We start from the raw sequence: 21895 nt of genomic DNA, 5'->3' as shown, positions 1-21895 counted from the left end.
TTGAAGAGTTCAGGGACAGATGGCTTTATTTTGATTTTTAAAACATACAGCATTCAATGTGCTCGAGTTCTGGCAAGTTAACAGACACATTCTGTCATTCACCTGAATACTGCTAACCTTGACTAGCAGGAAATTTTATGGTAAAGAGATGTACACTTTACCTCTCTGTCTTCAAATTTTAAAGGAACATTTTAATGTGGAAGGGATATGTTCTTGACATTTTCTTTGTCTAAAGTTTAAACAGCACTTAGTCTTCTAATTGACCAATTCCAAGCAGTCAGATTCTTTAGAGAAATATCACTAGATCAGAGAGATAGGCTTCCATCTTAAGGACATGGATTTTTTTTTAAATTTTTTAAGTAAAAAAAAAATGTTGTAAAAATGTCAGATACTTAATAAATTTTATTATTGGATTAAAAGTATAATAAAAAAATAGCATGGGGCTCTAGTCAAACCAAGAAAAATGCAGTGAGTTTTCTGAAATAGATGTGAAAGTGTTTGGCATATGTTGATAAGGAGAGTTATTTTCACTATTACAAACTCAACTTTAAAAGAGTCTGGGAGCAAAATCAAATCTGATAGAGTCTAATGGAATTGCTTAGCTTGGTTAGCATCCAAGAATCTATGGCTTGGTATTAGCAGCCTACACACTGGCATTTTCGGTACCAGCCATGACAAATCTGTTTTTTTCATTGGTGCATCTGTGGTGTGGGGTGTACAATCCAGAACCATTGCACCTAGCAGCTCCTCTGCAATTTATTAACATAGAACGGTGAAATCCATGTCCAAAGTGAGGACACTAAGCAAATATGCTGTGAAGTACTTAAAAATAAGTCATGAAACTGGGCCTTCTAGGCATAGTAAGGCTGCCAAACTAAAGACTTAGCATTTATTTAACATTTAATCATGCTGCTAATTACAAAGCAATTATTTCATATAGACATATTACAAGAAGAGAATTAAAATGATCTGTAAAAGACTAAAATTAATTGATTTCATGGTAGTTTTTATATCATTGCACTTGCTGGTGTTAAAAAGAGGCAATAAAAATAGCCTAGTTGTTGGTTGATATTTTATTCTGTTTAGTTTCCTGTCAGTTTCTCAATTCAATAATGTTAAATTGCTACTTTATGATTCCAGCTATGCAGAAAGCTCATTTCTTTTAAAGAAAAAAAAAATCTTTCTTGATCTTACCAGTGAATTAAACAAGAGAAAAAAGTCTTTCCCCCGCCCCCCTTGTCCTCCTTCCTTTGCCTATCATAGAATCTCAAGTTTAAAAGGGATTTGAAAAAACCAAAGGTTCAAGAATTTTTCAAACTATATCTGGTGTGTGAGTTTCAAAACATTGGAGGAAAAATGATTTTGGCATAGAGCTGAGATAGTTCATGAATAATTATTAGTCTGGCTTGCTAGGTCCTCAAAGAAGAAGCTGCAAAGATCATCGAATTTATCACAGCTTTTGAATTTAAGAAACAGCTCTATCTCTACCCATAAGATTTGTAGGTAGTGGGAGCAGAAAACTTGCTTTCATAATCACTTAGGAGTGTTAGGGGTGCAGTGTGGAGAAGGGTAAGGATAGTCAGTGCTGTAAGTATTTAATGAAGTAAGCATGTACAGGAAAATCATTCACATGATTTTAAAGTAGTTAATATGTATATTAAAACCATATACTATTGGTTTTAATATACTATAACAAAGTACCACAAACTGGGTGTCTTAAAGCAATATTCAGTTGTGGAGGTTTGAAGTTCTAGATGATGGTATCCTTTGCCTCTTCGTAACTTCTGGGGATTTCCTGGCAAACTCAGGTGTGGTCTGGCTTACAGACATCTGACTCCCGTCTCTGCCTACATTGTCACATGGCTGCCTCCTAGTGTGTGTGTGTACCTGTCTTCAAATCCTTTTCCCCATTCTTTTAAGAGCACCAGTCCTAACTGAGTAGGGGCCCAGCCTCCTCCAGTCTGACTTCCTCTTAACTCAATTACATCCGCAACAACCCGATTTCCAACAAAGGTCACCGCTGAGGACCTTGAGATTGGGACTTGAACATATCTAGTTTGGGGAAGACACAATTCAATTGAAAATAAGCCCTTTGTTCTAGATGATGGGACTCTCAGTTAAATGTCCTAGGCATTTTACACATACTGTGCCCTGCTAGTTTTTAGAATTACTTTTATCTCGTGTCTTCTTCAATTATCCAGTGCAAGGATATTATACAGAAATGATAAATGTTCTTAATGCCTAACACAAAAAACAAATAGGTGCACCATCACCTAAGAAGGCTAAGCTGCCATTTTTGGGTGCCCAATCTATGCACAGCATTTTGCTAGGCCCCCTCACTAAACTTTCCATCCAAAACTCTTTTTTTTTTTTTTTTTTTTTTTTTGCAGGGGGCAGGGTACCAGGGATTAAACTCAGGGGCACTCCACCACTGAGTCACATCCCCAGCCCTATTTTGTATTTTATTTAGAGACAGGGTCTCACTGAGTTGCTTAGTGCCTCACTTTTGCTGAGGCTGGCTTTGAACTCAGGATCCTCTTGTCTCAGCCTCCCAAGCCCCTGGGATTACAGGCATACACTACAGCACCCGGCCTCCAAAACTCTTAATTTCTGAACATCAGCCTTTCCTTTAGGAAATAAAAACCATGGCATTTGGCAGAGGGTTACACATTTTTTTGTTTAGGTTATTTTCTATGCTGAGTGCTCTTGGCCAATTATTACTTTGAAATACCATAGCAAGGAATGCTATGATCCTTGACTTGAACATAAGAGCTCTATTCTGATGAAAATTTTTGTTGGCCTCATCCTGAGAATCTGGGCAAAAGAATTCTTCATGGGTTTTCTTCTAATTCAGTTGGTTCATTTCCAAGAGTACATTGGTTTTCCTGATCTGCTGTTTTGTGCTCCCAACGTTCACACACCAGTTTCCAGCAGTCTTTGTCCTCTCTGGGGTAGCAGAGAGAAGCCCAGTAAATGAGACTGAGTCTCTCTTATCTTATGCTTTGTTTGTTTCAGCGACTGTCCCCTGAGCCCTTGCAGAGTAGTCACCGTGTTCACTGCAGCGCCTACTAAGATAAATAAAGCTGAACCGTAGGCCTCGGTTATTTTATGTGAGCACAGAGGTTAGGGCACCTCTGAGTGGAGACTGGAAACACAGTGGCTTAGGACAAAGCCAAGTGTAGCTATGTCTTTGCAGTCACCAGGCCCCAGCCGACCTGCCTGCTAAGGCCCTCTGAGCTTGTGAGTGGCGGCAGGTATGGCCCCACCAGGATGGATGAAGTCTGGAGTTTTTCAACTTGGTCTGCATTGCAGCCCTCTGTGGAACTTCTAAAAATATACATATTCTCCCAGACCCCATCTCAGACCTAATTCATCAAAATCTCCACGAGGCACAAGAATCTGCATTCCTCTAAAGATCCCTGTGTTAATGAAGAACAGTGGTGTGTGTGGAGATCTCTGGCTGTGCGGCCTGACACGATAGCTCCTGGTCACATCTGGCTCTTTGGATTTAATTGAAATTAAAAAAAAAAAAAATTTGTGAAGATTCCGTTTCTGCTCCCACCAGCCACATTTCAAGTATGAAGGGGCCACTGAAGATCTAATGCACTGAGAGCGTGGGGCCAGAACCTTCCTGTCCTACTGGAGAGCAGCACAGGTGGGCAGCTCTCATGTCTCCTTCCTGTCCACCCTTCGGTCATGTGTCTTCTTTTACAGTCACTTGGGTACTTGTCTCATTGTCACCCCATAAGGAGATAACCTCTTTAAGGGCAGGGTCTGGTCTTCCTGGCCCCATGACAGGGAACAGTTAATGGGGATCTTTTAAACTCATCTGATTCATTCAGTGCCATCTTATTGGATCTCTTATAATGTAGACTAACTCCAGATTTCAGCAGAGATCTTCAGCATCCTAGAGAAAAGGATGGATCCGAGAGTAGGTTTGACTCAATATCAGATATTAGTATGGATGCAGAGCAGATTAATGCTAAATTTCAAGGATAATTTTTTTTTTTTTTAAGAGTAAGGCTTTTAAGAGCTCAGGGTTTATATCACTGCAAATGCAGAAGAGACACGGCAAGACTGTGAATATTTGCAGGCTGAAACATTTGTTTATTTTAGAGACCTGGAAAGCACATTTTAATGGTTCCATTATTTGCTTCCTTTTTGAGTGCCCACTAGTAGATGTCAGGCCCGGCACCGGCCCTGGGGTGACTCATTGTGAACAAGACAGAAGCACAGTGCTTATTTCATGAGACTCAAGCTCATGTGGACAGCTTGAAATGTTGGCAAGGACTCTTACCTGCATGGGCAAGTTGGGAAAGAACAGGGGTACAATTTGGGCTCTGGCCTCCGATGTCTGAATTCACATAGGACTTCCACCACTGTACTGGTTCTAGACTTCAGCCATTATTTCAATTTTCTAAATCTCCATTAAGATAAGAAACATACCGGTACCATTAAGAAAAAAAAAATCATGTAAAGCTCGGTGTAGTGCATGCTGCATAATAGAGCTTAATGAGTATTAATTCCTATTATTTTTGCAACTACTGCTCAGCCAGAACTACTCTGCAGTGAATGTTATGATGAAGAAAATGGGAGGTGTCTACAAGGTTAGAAAATACTCTGTCATTACTTGGGAGCATTATGTTCGGAAAAGTCAGCCAAATTCAGAAAGTCAAAGGCCATATGTTTTCTCTCAGATGGGGAAGCTAGAGAGGAGAAAGGAAAGAAAGGTGGTGGGGGTGGATCTCATGAAAACTGTAGGGAGATCATTAGAGTACAAGAAACAGGAGGAGAGGGAAAGGGGAATGACATTGGCCAAAATTATATTGTTATACCATTGTGCACATATGAATGTATAACGATGAATCCCACCATTACGTGTACCAACAAAAAATTGGAAAAAATTCTCCATTTTTTCAAAACAATTTCTTCCTGCTTTTCTTGGTCTACCTGCTTAATTCCCTTAGTTTACTGTTCATATCTTGGCATCCAGAATAGCCGAGATGGATATATAAATAAATGTTTGGGTAGTTTTTTTAATTTCTTCTTCTTTTTTTATTTGTTTTTTTTTTTTTCCTTTTTCATTCCTCTTTGTTTGGTTTGGTTTGGTGAAGGATTTAACTTGGAACACTACTCCTTGCAAGAAAATCATGCATGGGGAAGTGCTTTGTGCATCAGTCTGTCTTGGTGCCATACCCTCCTATAAGGTTCCATGACAACTAAACTGCCTTTGCTTAAAAAAAAAAAAAAAAAAATCTTTCTAGTACTCTAGAAATCTACTCTAGGGATAGAAGGTGTCTCTGAGGTAACCAAACTATTTTGTAAACAGATGACTCATCCCTAGGTTTTGACTGTGATTTGTTAAGAATATGTATTGCCTTCAGGAGCTACAGATGATCCTAGGCAGCCTATCCCCATTTCTGATGCTTTAAGATGATAGTTCCATTCACCTGACTCAAACCCAGGGGTTCTTTGGAGAATCGCGTGACCTGTAGGAGGTGAAGTTTAGATATTGGGTCCCAGGGTTAGGATTACTCAGTTTGAATCCTGCTTCCAGGATATAGACCCTGCTCTGCCTGCTTCTTGAGACTTGTGCCTTAAAAAACACACACAAACATGATCATGATTCCTCTTAAGAAGCCAGGAACAGGAGTTTTGCTCCCAGTCACAAGGAGTCCTGCTTACATGGGTGTCTTTAAGAATAGAAATCTGAGAAAGAAGCATTCAGTTTCTAGACTCTTCCACATCATCATCTTAGGTTTGTGTGCCCTGACATAGAGGCATCACTAGAAGTAAGGACTTGGGTCCCCTAACTCTTGGTCCAGTATTCCAGTCTCTGCCACAAAATGTTTCTCAAACAACCTGAGAACCAAACAGGATTCAGAGGTAGGGCGTGGGTCCTATATTCTAGGATTTACTAGTTCACTTAGTGACTTGACCACTCTGGAAAATAGGGACGATTATACTAGGCCAATCCATTTTGTTGTTGTTGTTGTTGTTGCTCTCACAGAAACCCCTTTATAAAGAAAAGAGATTGATTTAGTTCCCAATTTTGGAGGCTGAGAGTCCAACATTAGGTGGCCTCCTTGGCTCAGCCTCTACATGGTGGATCACAATGGTGGCAGAGCATGCAGGAGTAAGAGACCACACAGCAAGGTGGGAAGCAGGACGAGGGGTCAAACTCAGGCTTTAATGACAAGTCCAGGAGGCCAGTGCTCCCATCTGAGGTCAGTGTCCCCAGTGACCTAAGAACCTCTCACTTGGCCTCATCTCCTAAATGTGCTACATCACCTTCCAACGTCAGCACCCCTGGATTAAGCTAGTAACACACAACCCTTTGGTGGCACAAACCTGTTCCAAACCCTAGCAAATACTTGAAACTCTTTGCATGTAAGGGCCCGCCGTCTCGTGATTAATGCGTAGAAAGTCTTCTATTTAAGTCAGCTATGGAAGTGTGCTCCCCGTCCATGTTGTTATTGTTATTATGAGGATTCACGAGGCCTCTCCTATCTTGAGTGCCAGCTTCCAACGCCTACTCATTTTTCAAATCCTCTTTCCACTTCTTTCACTTGAGTTTCTATATCCTTATACAGTTTGCAACACATGATCTATCACCAAATTGAAAAAAAAAAGTTAATTTATGCATTTTGCAAATTAAACTCGCAGTTTGGCCGGGCTTATGTAGAACAGATCAACCCTTATGATCAATTCACTGCCATGTTAAAAAAAAAAAAAATCAATGAACATTATTTAGCTGAGTTGACTAATTTTTTGGAATAATTTGGCCACGAGCAGGACTGATTGAGCTCCCTACCCTACCCCTGATTTGTCTAAACAAAGGTCAGGATGGAGGTTATTACAAGAAAGCAAGCTACTGTCCTATCCCTATCCTGAATGTTTTCCTAGGCCATAATAAATGGTTGATTAAGGGAATCCAATAGCCCTTCAGAGTTTGCAACTCTACCTAAATGATAAAGAATACAGATTTAAGGTTACCCTGGGGTCAGTGAAGCAGCATGGGGTTCTGTAAGGAATAAAATGTGGTCGAGACTGGGAATGGAGTCAAGGTGGGCCTCCAAATGTCTGACCTCAGCTCTCCGGAGGTGTCCTCTGCTAAATGAGAGGTTGTTTTCCATGTGTCCGGTCGTCTCTCCATCTTCTCCACCTGTGGGCTTTGGTACATTTCACAGGAAGGCTAGCCTGCTTGCCTGGGATCAGTAGAAGCCCCATCAGAGTCTGAGGTTGGCCCTATTCCCCGGGGGGTTCTTCCACAGGCGCTCTCCCCAACCACACCAAGCCAACTACTTGGATTTGGATTCGTGCCAGCTGGGGTGCGGGGCTTTTGGCTTTTCATTTTCTTTTTCTTTCTTTTTTCTTTTTATTTTTTTTAAATTTTCTTTGGTAATTCCTCAGTCTATGCAGTCCAGCCCTGCCCCGTTTACCATGCCTGGCCAAACCCCTCTGAAAGGGCTAATGTGCTGGCCATGCCCAGTTCCTCTTGGGAGCTAAATGAATGGTGACCCCCGTTTTTTATGCTCAGCTTGGAGACCAGCTGCGCCTTTGGGCTTTTCCCGGAGATGCTGGCCGAGACTGCACCTGCGGCGTGATGGATTTGCCCTGGCCTGAAAGAGGAAGGAAAGCAAGCGAGCAGGAATCAAAAGATCACTTGTTGTCCACCCTCTTCGCACACTGGGACATTTATCCTACCCCGGCACAGCAGAGAATTGGGGAGTCTCTATTAAATAATAATGATAATAACCAATACAGCTTGAAGATAGTGAAACAAGGGAAAAGACAATCCAATTTTTCTTTGGGACCCAGAAAAAAAAAAAAAAGCCACTACAAAAATTGAAAATGGGATTAGGAAATGATGAACTTTGGGGATGAAAGCCCTTGAGATTTATTTTGTTTCTCTGCCAGTTAACTGGGTCAGTTTGGATCACCTAGGGATCCTCTAAGGTTCTGTCTGCTTTTAAAAATAGGTCTTCCAAAAGCAAGGAGAGTAAAATGAATTTTGTAAATGTGATGCTTTTTTTTTTTTTTTTTTTTTTTAAGAAAAGCACTAATGAAGTTTTCTTCAGAGCAAAGATCCACACCTTAATGAACTGAGTTCGTAATTATAGGTTTACACCTATGGAGTATTTGCCAATGATATTTAAAATTCACATCTAAGCACCTAGCTATCAAATTTTCCCTTTAGCTCAGCATTATAGGCGATCGCGTTATATAATCCAGAGGTATAATTATATAATTCAGAGGTTGCAAACTGTGGCCACGGGCTCTAAAGACTTCAGAAGGCAGCTGGGGTTTTCTTTGCTCTGCACAGCTCAACATTCCTGGCTGCCTTTTGGAGCACATGCGGTCTCCGGCTTTTACCGTGACCTCTGCCTCCTGCTGTGTTAGCCTGAACTACCTTGACTAACCTGGCTTGAAGGCACTGAGTGTGAGACACCTGGGCAATGTGTAGAGAAGATGACTTCTTGAGCTTCCTTTTGGTCTGGGAAGCCAGGACTCCTTTCCCTCTCAACCCATTTACTTTGAAATAAGTAAAAGAGGACACCAAGTTGCAGGACTTGTTCAAGGTCACCCAGAAAGTTTGGGGTGAAGCCAAAATTAAGACTCCCTTCCCGGGTGGACATCCTGGCTGCTGCGTGGCCTCAGGTGCATGGGTTTGAAGCTTACTGATGAACTGGGTGACCTGTCAGGAACAGCTCCCGTGTGTCCTTGCAAAGGGATGCACTTGATTGTTTCCTTAATGCATTATGGAGACTGTTTTCCCATACGAACTTCCATCTGGCATCACGAACACACCCAACAGGGTGTTTGCTTTGGATGATTTGTGAGCCAGGAATATAATTTTGGGAAATGGTTAGACAAAGAAATCAAGAGTCAGGGTCGAAGGCCAGACGAAAGTCAGAGAAACTAATGCCTTAAAGAATAGCCTGTGCAGATTCAGTGCTTGGGATGCATTCGCAAGGCCTTCTTGACCTCCCACAGGAAATAAAACCTGCCCTCCGTAAAGAATCTCTGGCTCCACCTGCAGCAGCCACCAACATTTAGGTTCAGAGCTTGTAGCTGATTGTGCCACAAAAGGCAATCTCCACAGATTTCAACTACCCAGTACTTCCTTTTATTCTCAATACCCATAAAAGAGACCCAGATTCAATATGAGACATCAAACCTGTAAATAATAACAGCTAACATCTTTTGGGCACTTGCTGTGTGCCAGGCCCTCTGCCAAAATCTTCACATTTAATATCTCATTCTAATTCTCTCACCACTCTTGCAAAGTAGGTTTTATGATCTCCATTATCCAAAAAAAAAAAAAAAAAAAAGGAAATTGAGACTCAGAAAGTTTCAATTACTTGCCCAAGGTCACAGAGCGGAATTTGAAACCAGTTCTGTCTCTCCAGAAGCTACTCTTAACACTAAGCTGTCCTCCTGCTTCAAAAGGCTTAAGGTCCCTGCAAGCACTAACAATCAGCACTTGTACCTGCAGAAGTCAGGGTGGCCCTCAAGCACAAGGTCAGTCCACAGAGTCCTGTCTAGTTCTGTGTTGCCCTTGAGGGGAATGGCTACAGGGAGAGCTTGGGCTGAGCTTATGCATTTGTTTTTTAAATCCTTATAAGGCCAGGAGTAAAACTGGGTTGAACAAAATCCCACTTCGACATCATTGAAATCATTCCCCGCCCCCCAAAAGAAAACAATCCAATTTGAATGCTGCATTAGTCCTGGGTCTATTTGGAGACTAAGAGAGCTCAAAGAATGACTTTTCAGAACATTTTCCACCTACTATAAATTTGTGCATGTGTATAAAAGTAAATGACTTAAGAAGGCATTTTTCTTCATTAGATAAAAAATTAGGTTCTTCATTGTTGTGACTACACTGTCTATGAGGTTGGAGTTTTGTGGGGTTTTGTTCTGTTTTACTGTTCTGTTTTATTTTCCCTCCCCAGTACTGGGGATTGAACCCAGGGCCTCACACATACAAGGCAGGCAATGTGCTACACCCTTAGCCCAAGATCTGTGCCCATATAATTTGCTTGCTCACTTAGGTTCTTAGTTGGACTCTGATGCAGTATTTGGTCTCTGGATTTCTAACCCTATTAATTCTAATAATACTAGTTGAAAACATAATGGAAAAGATAAGTAATAATAATGACTCTCCCAAACACCTGCTGTGCCCAAGAGCCTTAAGGAGATTTGCTCATTCATTACCTTCCAACAGCAGGGTGAGAATGCCATGTAACCACAACCCTGATGAACTTCCAGAGATTTAAAAAACATTTGAGTGTCCACTACGGGCCGGTCTCTTTCCCAGGCCCTAAGCTGATTACTTTCACATAGGTTGCTTTTATTATCATAATTTTCATGGATTAAGAAGTTATAATTGTCCTTATTTTTAGCTATGAAAAATGAGATGCAAAGAATTTAAGTAGTTTGCACAAGATAACCCATCCAATAAATCAGAGTTTGGATTCAGATCACCAAACTGTTTCCTCTGGGAGAGTTTATTCTGCAATCCCAGAGCTGCCTGATTTTTTTTTTTTTTAATGGTAACAAGAATTCACAAAACCATCATGTCATGATAAATGCATATTTCTTTTTGCCCAACTCCATAAGAATTTCATGCACACAGACCCCAGCCTGAAGTCCTATCAAGTGTCCTGATTTTGTTAAACTAACACCCCATCTGAAACAAGTCTGTGGGGAAAGCCAGAGTGAGAGCCAAGTTCATTGATGGTGATGAGCACGCATTCCCTCTCCTTTGGAAATTTTATATTCAGAGCAGAGTGTCCCAAACATATCTGGCTGGAAAAAAAGAGAAGCATCTAATGTAATTGTATAATTGTGGGCCTCTTTTGAAATGTGTCCCTTGCCAATTCTGGGCCTTTAAAACCATGGTTTGTTATTGAAGGGATTGTTTCTTTAAACTGCCAGACTTGTTTGTGGAACATCATTCTGCTAATTAGCAGGACATTTTATTTTCACATTGGACAGATTTAGCCAGTCAGCCCTCGAAAAAAGCCATTTTACTTTTTTTAAAAAAAATCAATGCCAGCCATTTTTCATTTGTTGCAGTATTTAGGATAATTAATTTGTATGGGTGATAAACGTTGGCCTGAATCATAATGGATTTACCTTTTTACTGCGGTTAAAAAAATGCATGATATTAATTTCACCATCTCTGATTTTTAAGTTTGTAATTCAATTATGTTAAGTGTATTCTGTGCAGCAGATGTCTAGAACTTTTTCACCTTTCAAAACTGAAAACTCTACACCCATTAGACAGTAATTCCCTCTCCCTTCAACTCTTGGCAACCTCAATTTTTATTTACTTTCTATGATTTTGACAACTAGATCCTTTGTGAGAATGGAATCGTACAGTCTATGTCCTGCTGTGACCAGCTTATTTCATAATGTCCTCAGGATTCATCCATATCATAGCTAGCACACAACAAGATTTCCTTCTTTCTTAAAAAGTGTGTGTGTGCATAATATAATAAATATAATATATACTATGTATACATAATATATGTATTTGTCCCTCAGTATCTTGATGAAATTGTTTCTTAGGGACATCCTCTCAGATACCAAAATCCACAAATATATATTGGTGCAATGTTTGCATATAATCTATGCACATCTTCCTGTATACTTGAAAGTCATCTCTAGATTACATATACTTCCTAATGCAATATAAATTTTCTGTAAATAGTTGTTATACTGTAATGTTAATTACAAGAAAACAACATCTATACATGTGTCCTATAGACATGATTTTTTTTTTTTTTTTTTTTTTTGCCTGAGTGTCTTCACACACAGTTAGTGGGATCTGCAGATTTGGGTATCCCCATGGAAACCGAGGGCCAACTCTATATACCACATTTTCTTTATTCATTCATCTAGGGATGGAAATCTGGGTGGCTTTCCCCTTCATGGTTATTGTGAATAACGAACGTTGCAATGAACATGGCAGGTGGTGAATCTCACTTTGGAGTCTTGCCTTGAATTACTTTGGATATATAACCAAAAGTGGGATTGCTGGATCATATGGTGATTTTTTTGAGAAACCTCCATATTGTTTTCCAGAATAGTTTCACCATTTCACATGCAGAACACTGCACAAGGGTTCCAATTTCTCTATCCTTGCCAACATTTATTAAATTTATACAACAGTTACTAATATGGTGTTATGTAAGAATGTGGATGTGTAATGGATGTGATTCTGCAATCTGTATTTGGGGTAAAAATGGGAGTTCATAACCCACTTGAATCTAATGTATGAAATATGATATGTCAAGAGTTTTGTAATGTTTTGAACAACCAATAAAAAAAATTTATTCTTATGATGGTGGCCATTCTGATATACGATGATAACTCACTGAGGTTTTTTTTAATGTGCATTTCTCTCTCTCCTTTGATATGGGATTGAACCCAGGGGCACTTTACCACTGAGATATAAACTCAACCATTTAAATTGTTTTTTAATAAATTTTGAGACAGGGTCTCACTAAGCTTCTCTGGGTCTTGCTAAATTGCCCAGGCTGACCTTCAACTTGCAATCCTCCTGCCTCAGTGAGTTGCTGGGATTATAGGCATGTGCGACCATCCTAGGCCATGCATTTCTCTTATAATTGGCAACGTTGAACATTTTTTTATATGCTTATTGGACATGTGTGTATCTTCTTTGGGAATTGTGTATTTTAAAGTCCTTCCCCCATTTTTATTTACATTGTTATTTCATCGCTGTTGACCTCCTAATACATCCTGGCCATCATCCCCTTACCAGAGATAGGATTTGAAAACATCTTTCTCTGGATCTCACCGTCTCACTTTGTTGTGCAGACATAGTCCTAAGTTTGAAATTAGCCCATTTGTTGGCTTTTTGTTGTTCATGTTTTTGATATCATGTCCAAAATATCTTTGCCAAATCCTGTGTTGTGATGTTCTTCCCTTACGTTTTCTTTTAGGATTTTTAGGTCTTTAATGCATCTTGAATTAGTTTTTATATGTAAGTTACAGGTCCCTTTCATCCTTCTGCATGTGCATCTACAGTTTTCCCAACAGAGTTGATTGAAAAGACTGTCCTTTCCCCATTCTGTCGTCTTGGCAGCCTCGTCAAACATAATCTTAACAAAGATCAATATAGGAAAGGGTTTATTTCTGGGTTTTCGGAACAGAAAAGACTCGCTGATCTGTGTGTCTTCAGCACCTCCTTTTGTATTATGTATGGTCATTCTCTGTTTCCAAAGGAATCAAATTCAGGTTTAGGAGAACAGAATGCCTTTCTTTTGCATTTGACGGGAGAGCTGACATTCTGGGCTTCTGTAGTTCTTTGGTTGGTTTGTTGAGGTGTGTGTATGTATGAAAGACGAATTTGAATATTTCAATGTAATCATCTCAAATCATAGCATTTAAACTATAATGGAGCAATGCCCATGGTATTCAAGCTACCGCACCACAAAAGCTATTTTTCAATAGCAATAAACTCTTTGGGGGAGTCTCTCATACAACAACTTTAATACATATCTTAATTCCTGATACATTTCCTTAAATTCAATTGAAACATAAAAATTAGTTGAAATTCCATCTTAGAGTTATGAAAGATAGATTTTTTTTCTTTTGGCTTTCTGTTTCAAATGAAGATTGAAGAATAACCTGTAACAGAAATTTTCTTCATGTTTACCTTGGCCCTTGTACTTGTTCTGTGGTTAGTCTAAATAGAAACAAGAGTGGAATAAATTTGTGGAGTTAATGGTATTTGGAAAATGTTATTCTCTGAGGTATGTCTTCATTTTGTAGCATTTCCCCATACAAGTCAGAATTGGGTAATTGTATATTGAGAAGTTTTGCAAATGCACAATAAATGGCAAAGTATTTGGGGTAAGATGGAGGGACAGGAATCCCAAATGTATTTCTTTCCCAGAAATCAGCAAGCTTCCAACATCCTGCTAACCATTCATCTTACCTCACACTTGCCAGAACCTGGATTGAGTGATTTTATCTTGTGAGACCAGGAACATGGTTTCTATATTCCATAAAGCAACAAAAAGTTTGTAGGATATATCTTTCAGTGCTCACTCTTTGTATTATTACACTTTTTGGGCAATCACAAGGATAACTATGATTTTAAAAGTAAACCGATATAACATGAAATGCTAAAGTGAAGTGAGAGTCCACTATGTGTTGAACACCAGGCTTGAAGCACATTATATGCACTGTCTTATTGAATTTCTAGAAACCACTAGTCACTGAAGTTCCCTCAGTACTCAAAGCTGAAGTTGATTATGAGAAGAGAAGTATAAGGAAACATATATAACCCTACTTTTAATAATTAGCAAGTAATGGGCCGAATCTTAGGAAAACAAGACTAACATGAAATCCATAATAGCTTTTTATATCTGAATAGAATCCAGAAAACTGGAACCATCAACCAGTAATATCATCTTTATAAGCCAGTCAGCATATATATCTGATCTCAGAAGATCTTATTAAACCTATAGATGATGGTCAATAGATCATGTGTCCTTGGCTTTTCTACTCTTACTTGTCCTCTGACAATTACTACTTACCTAAAAACCAAAATGGATAAGATACAATAATACGGTAATAAATAATGAATGTAGTTAACTTCAGTGAGCATTTACTATGTGCCAGTCACCGTGCTAAAAGCTTGACATAGATTCTTTAATTCTCTCAGTAATCCTATGAGAGAGGTATTTTTATGATCAACCCTATTGTATAAATTGAAGAAACTAAAACTTCAAAATATTGAGTAATGTCAATATTTATGGTCCACAGATATCATATGGCCAGTGACATTTTCATGAGATTAATGAAACTGTGCACCTGAGATAATATTTTTATGTATAAATGGAATATTTATGGAGGATTTTTTGTTTTTTGTTTGTTTTTGCATAGGATGGTCTGGGGATTGAACCTACGTCTGCTCTACCACTGAACTATATCTTCAGCCCCCTTTTTTTATTATGTTCTGATTTTTGAGATAGGATCTTGCTAAATCGCAGAAGCTGGTCTCAAACTTGAAGTCCTCTTGCCTCAGCTTTCTGAGCCACTGGGATTTCAAGCATGCACCACCACCCTTGGCTCAATATTTGTGTTTTTAATGAAAACTAGTAGTATGGGACCACAGAGTTTCTTTTTATTTACTCAGTCACGATCAGATGTGACTTTTAGAATGTTAAAAAAAAACTAATATTTTCCTTCCATAGTTGTGTTAAGTTAACTTTTTGCATAAAAATAAATTGATCTCTGGGCTGGGGATGTGGCTCAAGCCGTAGCCACTCACCTGGCATGTGTGCGGCCCGGGTTCGATCCTCAGCACCACATATAAACAAATATGTTGTGTCCGCCGAAAACTAAAAAATAAATATTAAAAAATTCTCTCTCTCTCTTTAAAAATAAATAAATAAATAAATAAATAAATAAATAGATCTAGAAAAGCTTTGGCTGGTGCCTTTCCACAGAATGTACCACTTAAAAACGAAAATTTCTGGAAACAAATGAGGTATTAATTAAACTGTAAATAATTAAAAATGCACCAAGTCTCTAATAAACTGCTATTTGTATTTTGCTTTTAGTAGGGATGATATTTTTTGCTTTTTAGAGCCATAAATATATGCAATTTCTAAAGTCATCTTTTATTTTAAAAGAAATGACATCTACAAGCTTTTCTAGGTATTCTGAATCAGTGTGTGTGTGTGTGTGTGTGTGTGTATGTGTGTGTGTGTGTGTGTGTGTGTGTGTGTGTGTGTGTGTGTGTTTAACAATTTGGTCCAGTAGTACATGCACTCCCAATTGTAAAAGTGAAGGAACATTAACTGCTTTTAGTATAGTAAGAGGGATATAGTGAGTATCCTGATGTTTTAAAGCTTATTTGCCTATTTGAATGCATTTAAACATTTCTTCTTATTAGAATTGTAAGTGACTATGCCTTTTTAGTAAATAAAAGGAAGGCTCTAATGCAGAAAGTAGTGGAACAAGCATAACACCTTTCCTAATCTACTTTTCAGACACAGTTCCAGACTCTTGGCTGAAGTCACTCGGATGAGAAGCTGTGCGCATGCCTGGAATGGAGAGACACAGCTGAAAGACTCCAAATTGCTTCCTGCCTTTTGAAAAGTCCAGAACATCATCCCTTTGGACTCTGGCATTCTGTACATCTCAACCGAGACTGCTCGAATGTTTACATTTTCTGCTCCGTGTCAACAGATAGAGTTCCCATTTTGTTAAAACTCACTCCCCAGGGCTGAGACTTGAGCTTGTTCGGCAAGCCAGCATGGCTGGGGTGAGCCTGGTAGCAGCCGCTTGCCAACTGGTGCTGGGCTTGCTAGTGACCTCCTTCACGGAGTCTTCCATACAGAATAGTGAGTGTCCACAACTCTGCGTCTGTGAAATTCGTCCTTGGTTTACCCCGCAGTCCACCTACAGAGAAGCCACCACCGTCGACTGTAATGATCTCCGCCTCACGAGGATTCCTAGCAACCTTTCTAGCGACACGCAAGTGCTTCTCTTACAGAGCAATAACATCGCCAAGACGGTAGATGAGCTTCAACAGCTGTTCAACTTGACTGAGCTAGATTTCTCCCAAAACAACTTTACCAATATTAAGGAGGTAGGGCTGGCGAACTTGACTCAGCTCACTACTCTGCATTTGGAGGAAAATCAGATCACAGAGATGACTGATTACTGTCTGCAAGACCTCAGCAACCTCCAGGAACTCTACATCAACCACAACCAGATCAGCACTATCTCTGCTAACGCCTTTGCAGGCTTAAAAAATCTTCTAAGGCTCCACCTGAATTCCAACAAGTTGAAGGTCATTGATAGTCGCTGGTTTGATTCGACACCTAACCTGGAAATCCTGATGATTGGGGAAAACCCTGTGATTGGAATTTTGGATATGAACTTTAAACCCCTCTCAAACTTGAGAAGCTTAGTTTTGGCAGGAATGTATCTCACAGATATCCCCGGAAACGCCTTGGTGGGCCTGGATAGCCTCGAGAGCCTGTCTTTTTATGATAACAAACTGGTCAAAGTCCCTCAACTCGCCCTGCAAAAAGTCCCCAATTTGAAATTCTTAGACCTCAACAAAAATCCCATCCACAAAATCCAAGAAGGGGACTTCAAAAACATGCTCCGGTTAAAAGAACTAGGGATAAACAATATGGGGGAACTTGTTTCCGTGGACCGCTATGCCCTGGATAACCTACCAGAACTCACAAAGCTAGAAGCCACCAATAACCCCAAATTGTCTTACATCCACCGCTTGGCTTTCCGGAGCGTTCCCGCCCTGGAGAGCTTGATGCTGAACAACAATGCTTTGAATGCTGTTTACCAAAAGACGGTAGAGTCCCTTCCCAATCTGCGGGAGATCAGTATCCACAGCAATCCCTTGAGGTGTGACTGTGTCATCCACTGGATTAACTCCAACAAAACCAACATCCGCTTCATGGAGCCCTTATCCATGTTCTGCGCCATGCCCCCCGAATACAGAGGGCAGCAGGTGAAGGAAGTTTTAATCCAGGATTCAAGTGAACAGTGCCTGCCAATGATCTCTCACGACACATTCCCAAATCATTTAAACATGGAGATTGGCACTACAGTTTTTCTAGACTGTCGGGCCATGGCTGAGCCCGAACCTGAAATTTACTGGGTCACTCCCATTGGAAATAAAATAACGGTGGATACCCTTTCGGAAAAATACAAGCTAAGCAGTGAAGGTACCTTGGAAATAGCTAATATACAGATCGAAGACTCAGGAAGATACACGTGTGTTGCCCAGAATGTCCAAGGGGCAGACACACGGGTGGCCGCCATCAAGGTCAACGGAACCCTTCTGGATGGTACCCAGGTGCTGAAAATCTATGTCAAGCAGACGGAATCTCATTCCATCTTAGTGTCTTGGAAGGTCAACTCCAATGTCATGACATCAAATTTAAAATGGTCGTCGGCCACCATGAAGATCGACAACCCCCACATCACCTACACGGCCAGGGTCCCGGTCGACGTTCATGAATACAACCTGACCCATCTGCAGCCTTCTACCGATTATGAAGTATGCCTCACCGTGTCCAACATTCACCAGCAGACTCAAAAGTCGTGCGTCAACGTCACAACCAAAACTGCTGCCTTTGCCCTGGACATCTCTGACCAAGAAACCAGCACGGCCCTCGCCGCCGTCATGGGGTCCATGTTCGCCGTCATTAGCCTCGCATCCATGGCTGTGTACATCGCCAAGAGATTTAAGAGGAAAAACTACCACCATTCCCTGAAAAAGTATATGCAAAAAACCTCTTCCATCCCCCTGAACGAGCTGTACCCACCACTCATTAACCTCTGGGACGGTGACAGCGAGAAAGACAAGGACGGTTCGGCAGAGGCCAAGCCAACCCAGGTTGACACATCCAGAAGCTACTACATGTGGTAACTCAGTGGATATTTTGCTTCTGGTAGTAAGGAGCACAAAGACGTTTTTGCTTTATTCTGCAAAAGTAACCAGTTGAAGACTTTTGTATTTTTGACTTTGCTAGTTTGTGGCAGAGTGGAGAGGACAGGTGGATATTTCAAATTTTTTTAGTATAGCGTATCGCAAGGGTTCCACACGGCTGGCAGCAACTCTCGGCTTCCAGTTTGTGTTTGGTTTTTATTCTTATCATTATTATGATTATTATTATTATATTATTATTATTATTATTATTTTATTTTAGTTGTTGTGCTAAACTCAATAATGCTATCCTAACTACAGTGCTCAATAAAATGATTAATGACAGGTCGGGGTTCCCCTGTGCTTTGACCAATAGCATGACCCCTTCTTCTGAAGCCATCAGTAGGAAGTTCCGCATCCTCCAAAAAAAAAGGTAATTAATATACAGTTTTGAAGCAGCATCGAACCTTTTGTAGCAATCTGGTTTACAGACTTTAACCCAAGAAGCTGACTAGACTCGCTACCTTCCTTGAATGACTTTAGTTGACTGTACTGTAATGTTGTATCAACTGAATTGAATGTTTGCCTTTCAAAGACCACTTCTCTTTCATTTTTTCCTCTTTTTTTTTGTAATAGTTAAAGAGGCTTAGAAAAAGCTAACAGGCAATAGAAATATGTATATCAGATTTTTTAATGTAACAAACTACATGTTAATTGTTACCTTATTCTTTTTATCTTTAGTAGACACTTTTAAAAGAAGAGATAATTTTGTTGTGTTGAACTCGCCAACCTGTGGTGTACAAATGAAGACGGAACTATAATAAATTAGTTTTGTTCTGATTTTTTAGAACACTTGCAATAACGTATCGTTTATAGTTCTTACCAGCCACAGTGGTAATGATATATTTTTCACATCCATGAAACAACAAATGAAATAAATCAGCTGTCACATGATGTCTCTTAAAAAGCTAGGCCCTAAAATGTTTTGAATTCTTTTTGTACAGGAAGAAATAACTATTTTAATTCAGATATTCTAAGGAGAAGTGTTTCTATATTTTAAATATTACTGACCAGAATCAAATGGGAGGGTGTTCATATTAAAGAAAGAAGCTGTATTACTATATGCCATGCATACCTAAATAATCTCAATCTCTCTCTCTCTCTCTCTCTCTCTCTCTCTCTCTCTCTCTCTCTCACACACACACACACACACACACACACACACACACACACACACACACGGGTACTTTGGATTTGTCATTCCTTTTCTGTAAGGGTTAAGACCTGATTTATTTTTTACAGTCTCCACATTCTCCATCCAAGTGTGAAGCATGGAGCCATGGACTCTTTCTAGTGTATTTCTGAATCCGTCTTAACAGCCATCTATATGCTTAGACTCACACGAATCTGTGAATCAGTGTGGCAATATCTGCTGAGACAAGTAAATGATGGAGAGAAAACAGAACAATTTCTGTACGGTGGACATTTTTCATCCAAATCATAATACACACATATATAGTTGGGCTGAGTTGAGTGTGTCAAGATCACCCAGGAAACGCCAGTGTGAAGCTGAGAACAGGAGCTAGGTTTAGGAGGAAGGCCAGGAAGGGAGGAGACGGGGAGGGAATGTGAAAGCTTAGGTAGAGGACAAAAGTGCCATTTGAAAATTGAAATGGACACGGCAGAGACATAAAGAAAGGCTATCCCAGATGGCAGCTCTGACACGGACACATCAGGAGTGAGGAAACTGTCAAAAGGGACCAAGATGAAGCAGGTAACAGAGGGGCCAGAGAAAGGACAAGGGGGCAGAAAGAAAGTCCAGATGAGGCAGGCTGAGAGCCTCCTGTCTTTGCCAAGTTCTTTGTTTTGTGAATCATTGAAATATATATATATATAAATATTAGGGAGCTGGGGGTGTAGCTCAGTGATCGTGCATTTACCTAGCATGCACCAGGCCCTGGGTTCAATCCTAGGGGTGGGGAGTAGGGGGGAGTCATTTCTTTACATTTCTAAAAGAAGTGGGGAGGGAACTTCAGATGCTGAAACAAGCAAGCTGCAACAGGGAAACAGTGAGTACCTGAGCTAGAAGCATCCTTTCCCACAGCCTTTTTCTGTTGATAAGAAAAACTGAGGCCCAAGGAGGGTTTGCCACTGATCCAGGTCACGTCCTCCTGCCCTTTGAAAACTCTGTTCTCCACTGATTGCTTCAGGCCCAGCAGCCTGGTAGACTCCCGTGCAGGACTCCTCAGCTCTGAACAACCTGTGCTGCCCCTGCTTTAAAAATGCAGCATACTCTCAATTCCTGATGACTCAGGATGACTTCCAGCACAAAGGGTAGTGCAGAGGACCAGGGAACTGTCTGCCTTGCTGGTACTGCCAAGTACATGTGGGAAACAGAAGTGGAGATGCTTTGGATGCAACCAGGAAGCATTTCCTGTTGGGTGAGTCTTGTTTTCAAACATCTGCAGAGTAGTAAACCATCTATCAACAGCTCTGCTACACAAGAAAGCAGTGAAAGCAAGCAGCACTGAAAATGAGACCCACAGCGGCTTGCAGCTGTCGGGAGGAGGCACCATTTACCCACAAAGCAATGATTGGAACCTGGCACAGAATGGGCATGGAAACTTTGGTGAAATAACTGAAGTAAAACAAATCAACCAATGCTCCATTCTGAGTACATAGCAAGCACAAGGAATTCCAAATGTTTTTGCCAACAATATTCTTTGCCAGGTCAGTTGGGCAAAGTTTGTTTGTTTGTTTGTTTTGGTTTGTGTGTTTTGCTGTTTTTTACTTTGAAAAAGTATCGAAGCTTTTTTCTCCCCCTGCCCTTGATAATGGGTCAGTTTTCACTCAGTAGAAAGCAAGATGGCATAGCTCTTTTTCCCCCAGCCAGGTATTTTCTCATTTGTATTTAATTTAATTTGATCAGTTAGACAGGCAGTGAAATTACACATCAGACCAGGTCCTGATTGATAATGGAGGTGCCATCACCTTTACCAGTGAAGTGGCTATTATAGATCACATTCTAATTTCACATTTTCCCTCTTACTCCCCATTGCTCTGAGGGCATACAGTGTGTCTCTAACCTGATTTTACAAGGTTATTTTCGGAACATTTCCCTAAAACAGGCATTCCCTAATTTGCTCATCTAATTAATGACAAATCAAATTAATGCCATGAATTTTAAAAATGCATGATTATCAGTGTTTCTACTTAGGGCTCTGTGACTGGCAAAAAGGAATTGTCTTCAATTCTTTTGCAAGCAATACCAAAATCCATATTTTCTGTCATTTTGTGTATTTATTCATTCATTCATTTATTTGCTAATAACACCACAGTTACCCCCTTTGCTTGGTGTTTGCTTTCTATCTCTATTCATTTTTCAAAGCATTTTCTTTTCTTCATTCCTGTTTTCACCATGGGGTGGGGGGAAGCATTTTGTAC

The 21895-nt window shown here is 40.2% G+C and overlaps 1 protein-coding gene across 1 annotated transcript in view; it reads left to right on the top strand.

Moving 5' to 3' along the window:
- The window catches only part of Lrrn1 (leucine rich repeat neuronal 1), a 37959-nt gene extending 18646 nt beyond the window's left edge, over window positions 1–19313 (top strand). The window contains exon 2 of the mRNA XM_013361020.4: window positions 16038–19313. Within this exon, the coding sequence (XP_013216474.1) occupies window positions 16304–18454 (2151 nt within the window). The 5' untranslated portion in view covers window positions 16038–16303 and the 3' untranslated portion in view covers window positions 18455–19313. The remainder of the gene's footprint in view (window positions 1–16037) is intronic.
- The last annotated feature ends 2582 nt before the right edge of the window (window positions 19314–21895 follow it).

The sequence above is a fragment of the Ictidomys tridecemlineatus genome, chromosome 16 (assembly GCF_052094955.1).
Source record: "Ictidomys tridecemlineatus isolate mIctTri1 chromosome 16, mIctTri1.hap1, whole genome shotgun sequence".
Lineage (NCBI taxonomy): Eukaryota > Metazoa > Chordata > Mammalia > Rodentia > Sciuridae > Ictidomys > Ictidomys tridecemlineatus.
The sequence above is the reverse complement of the archived record's forward strand: the minus strand, read 5'-3'. Positions and strand labels throughout refer to the sequence as shown.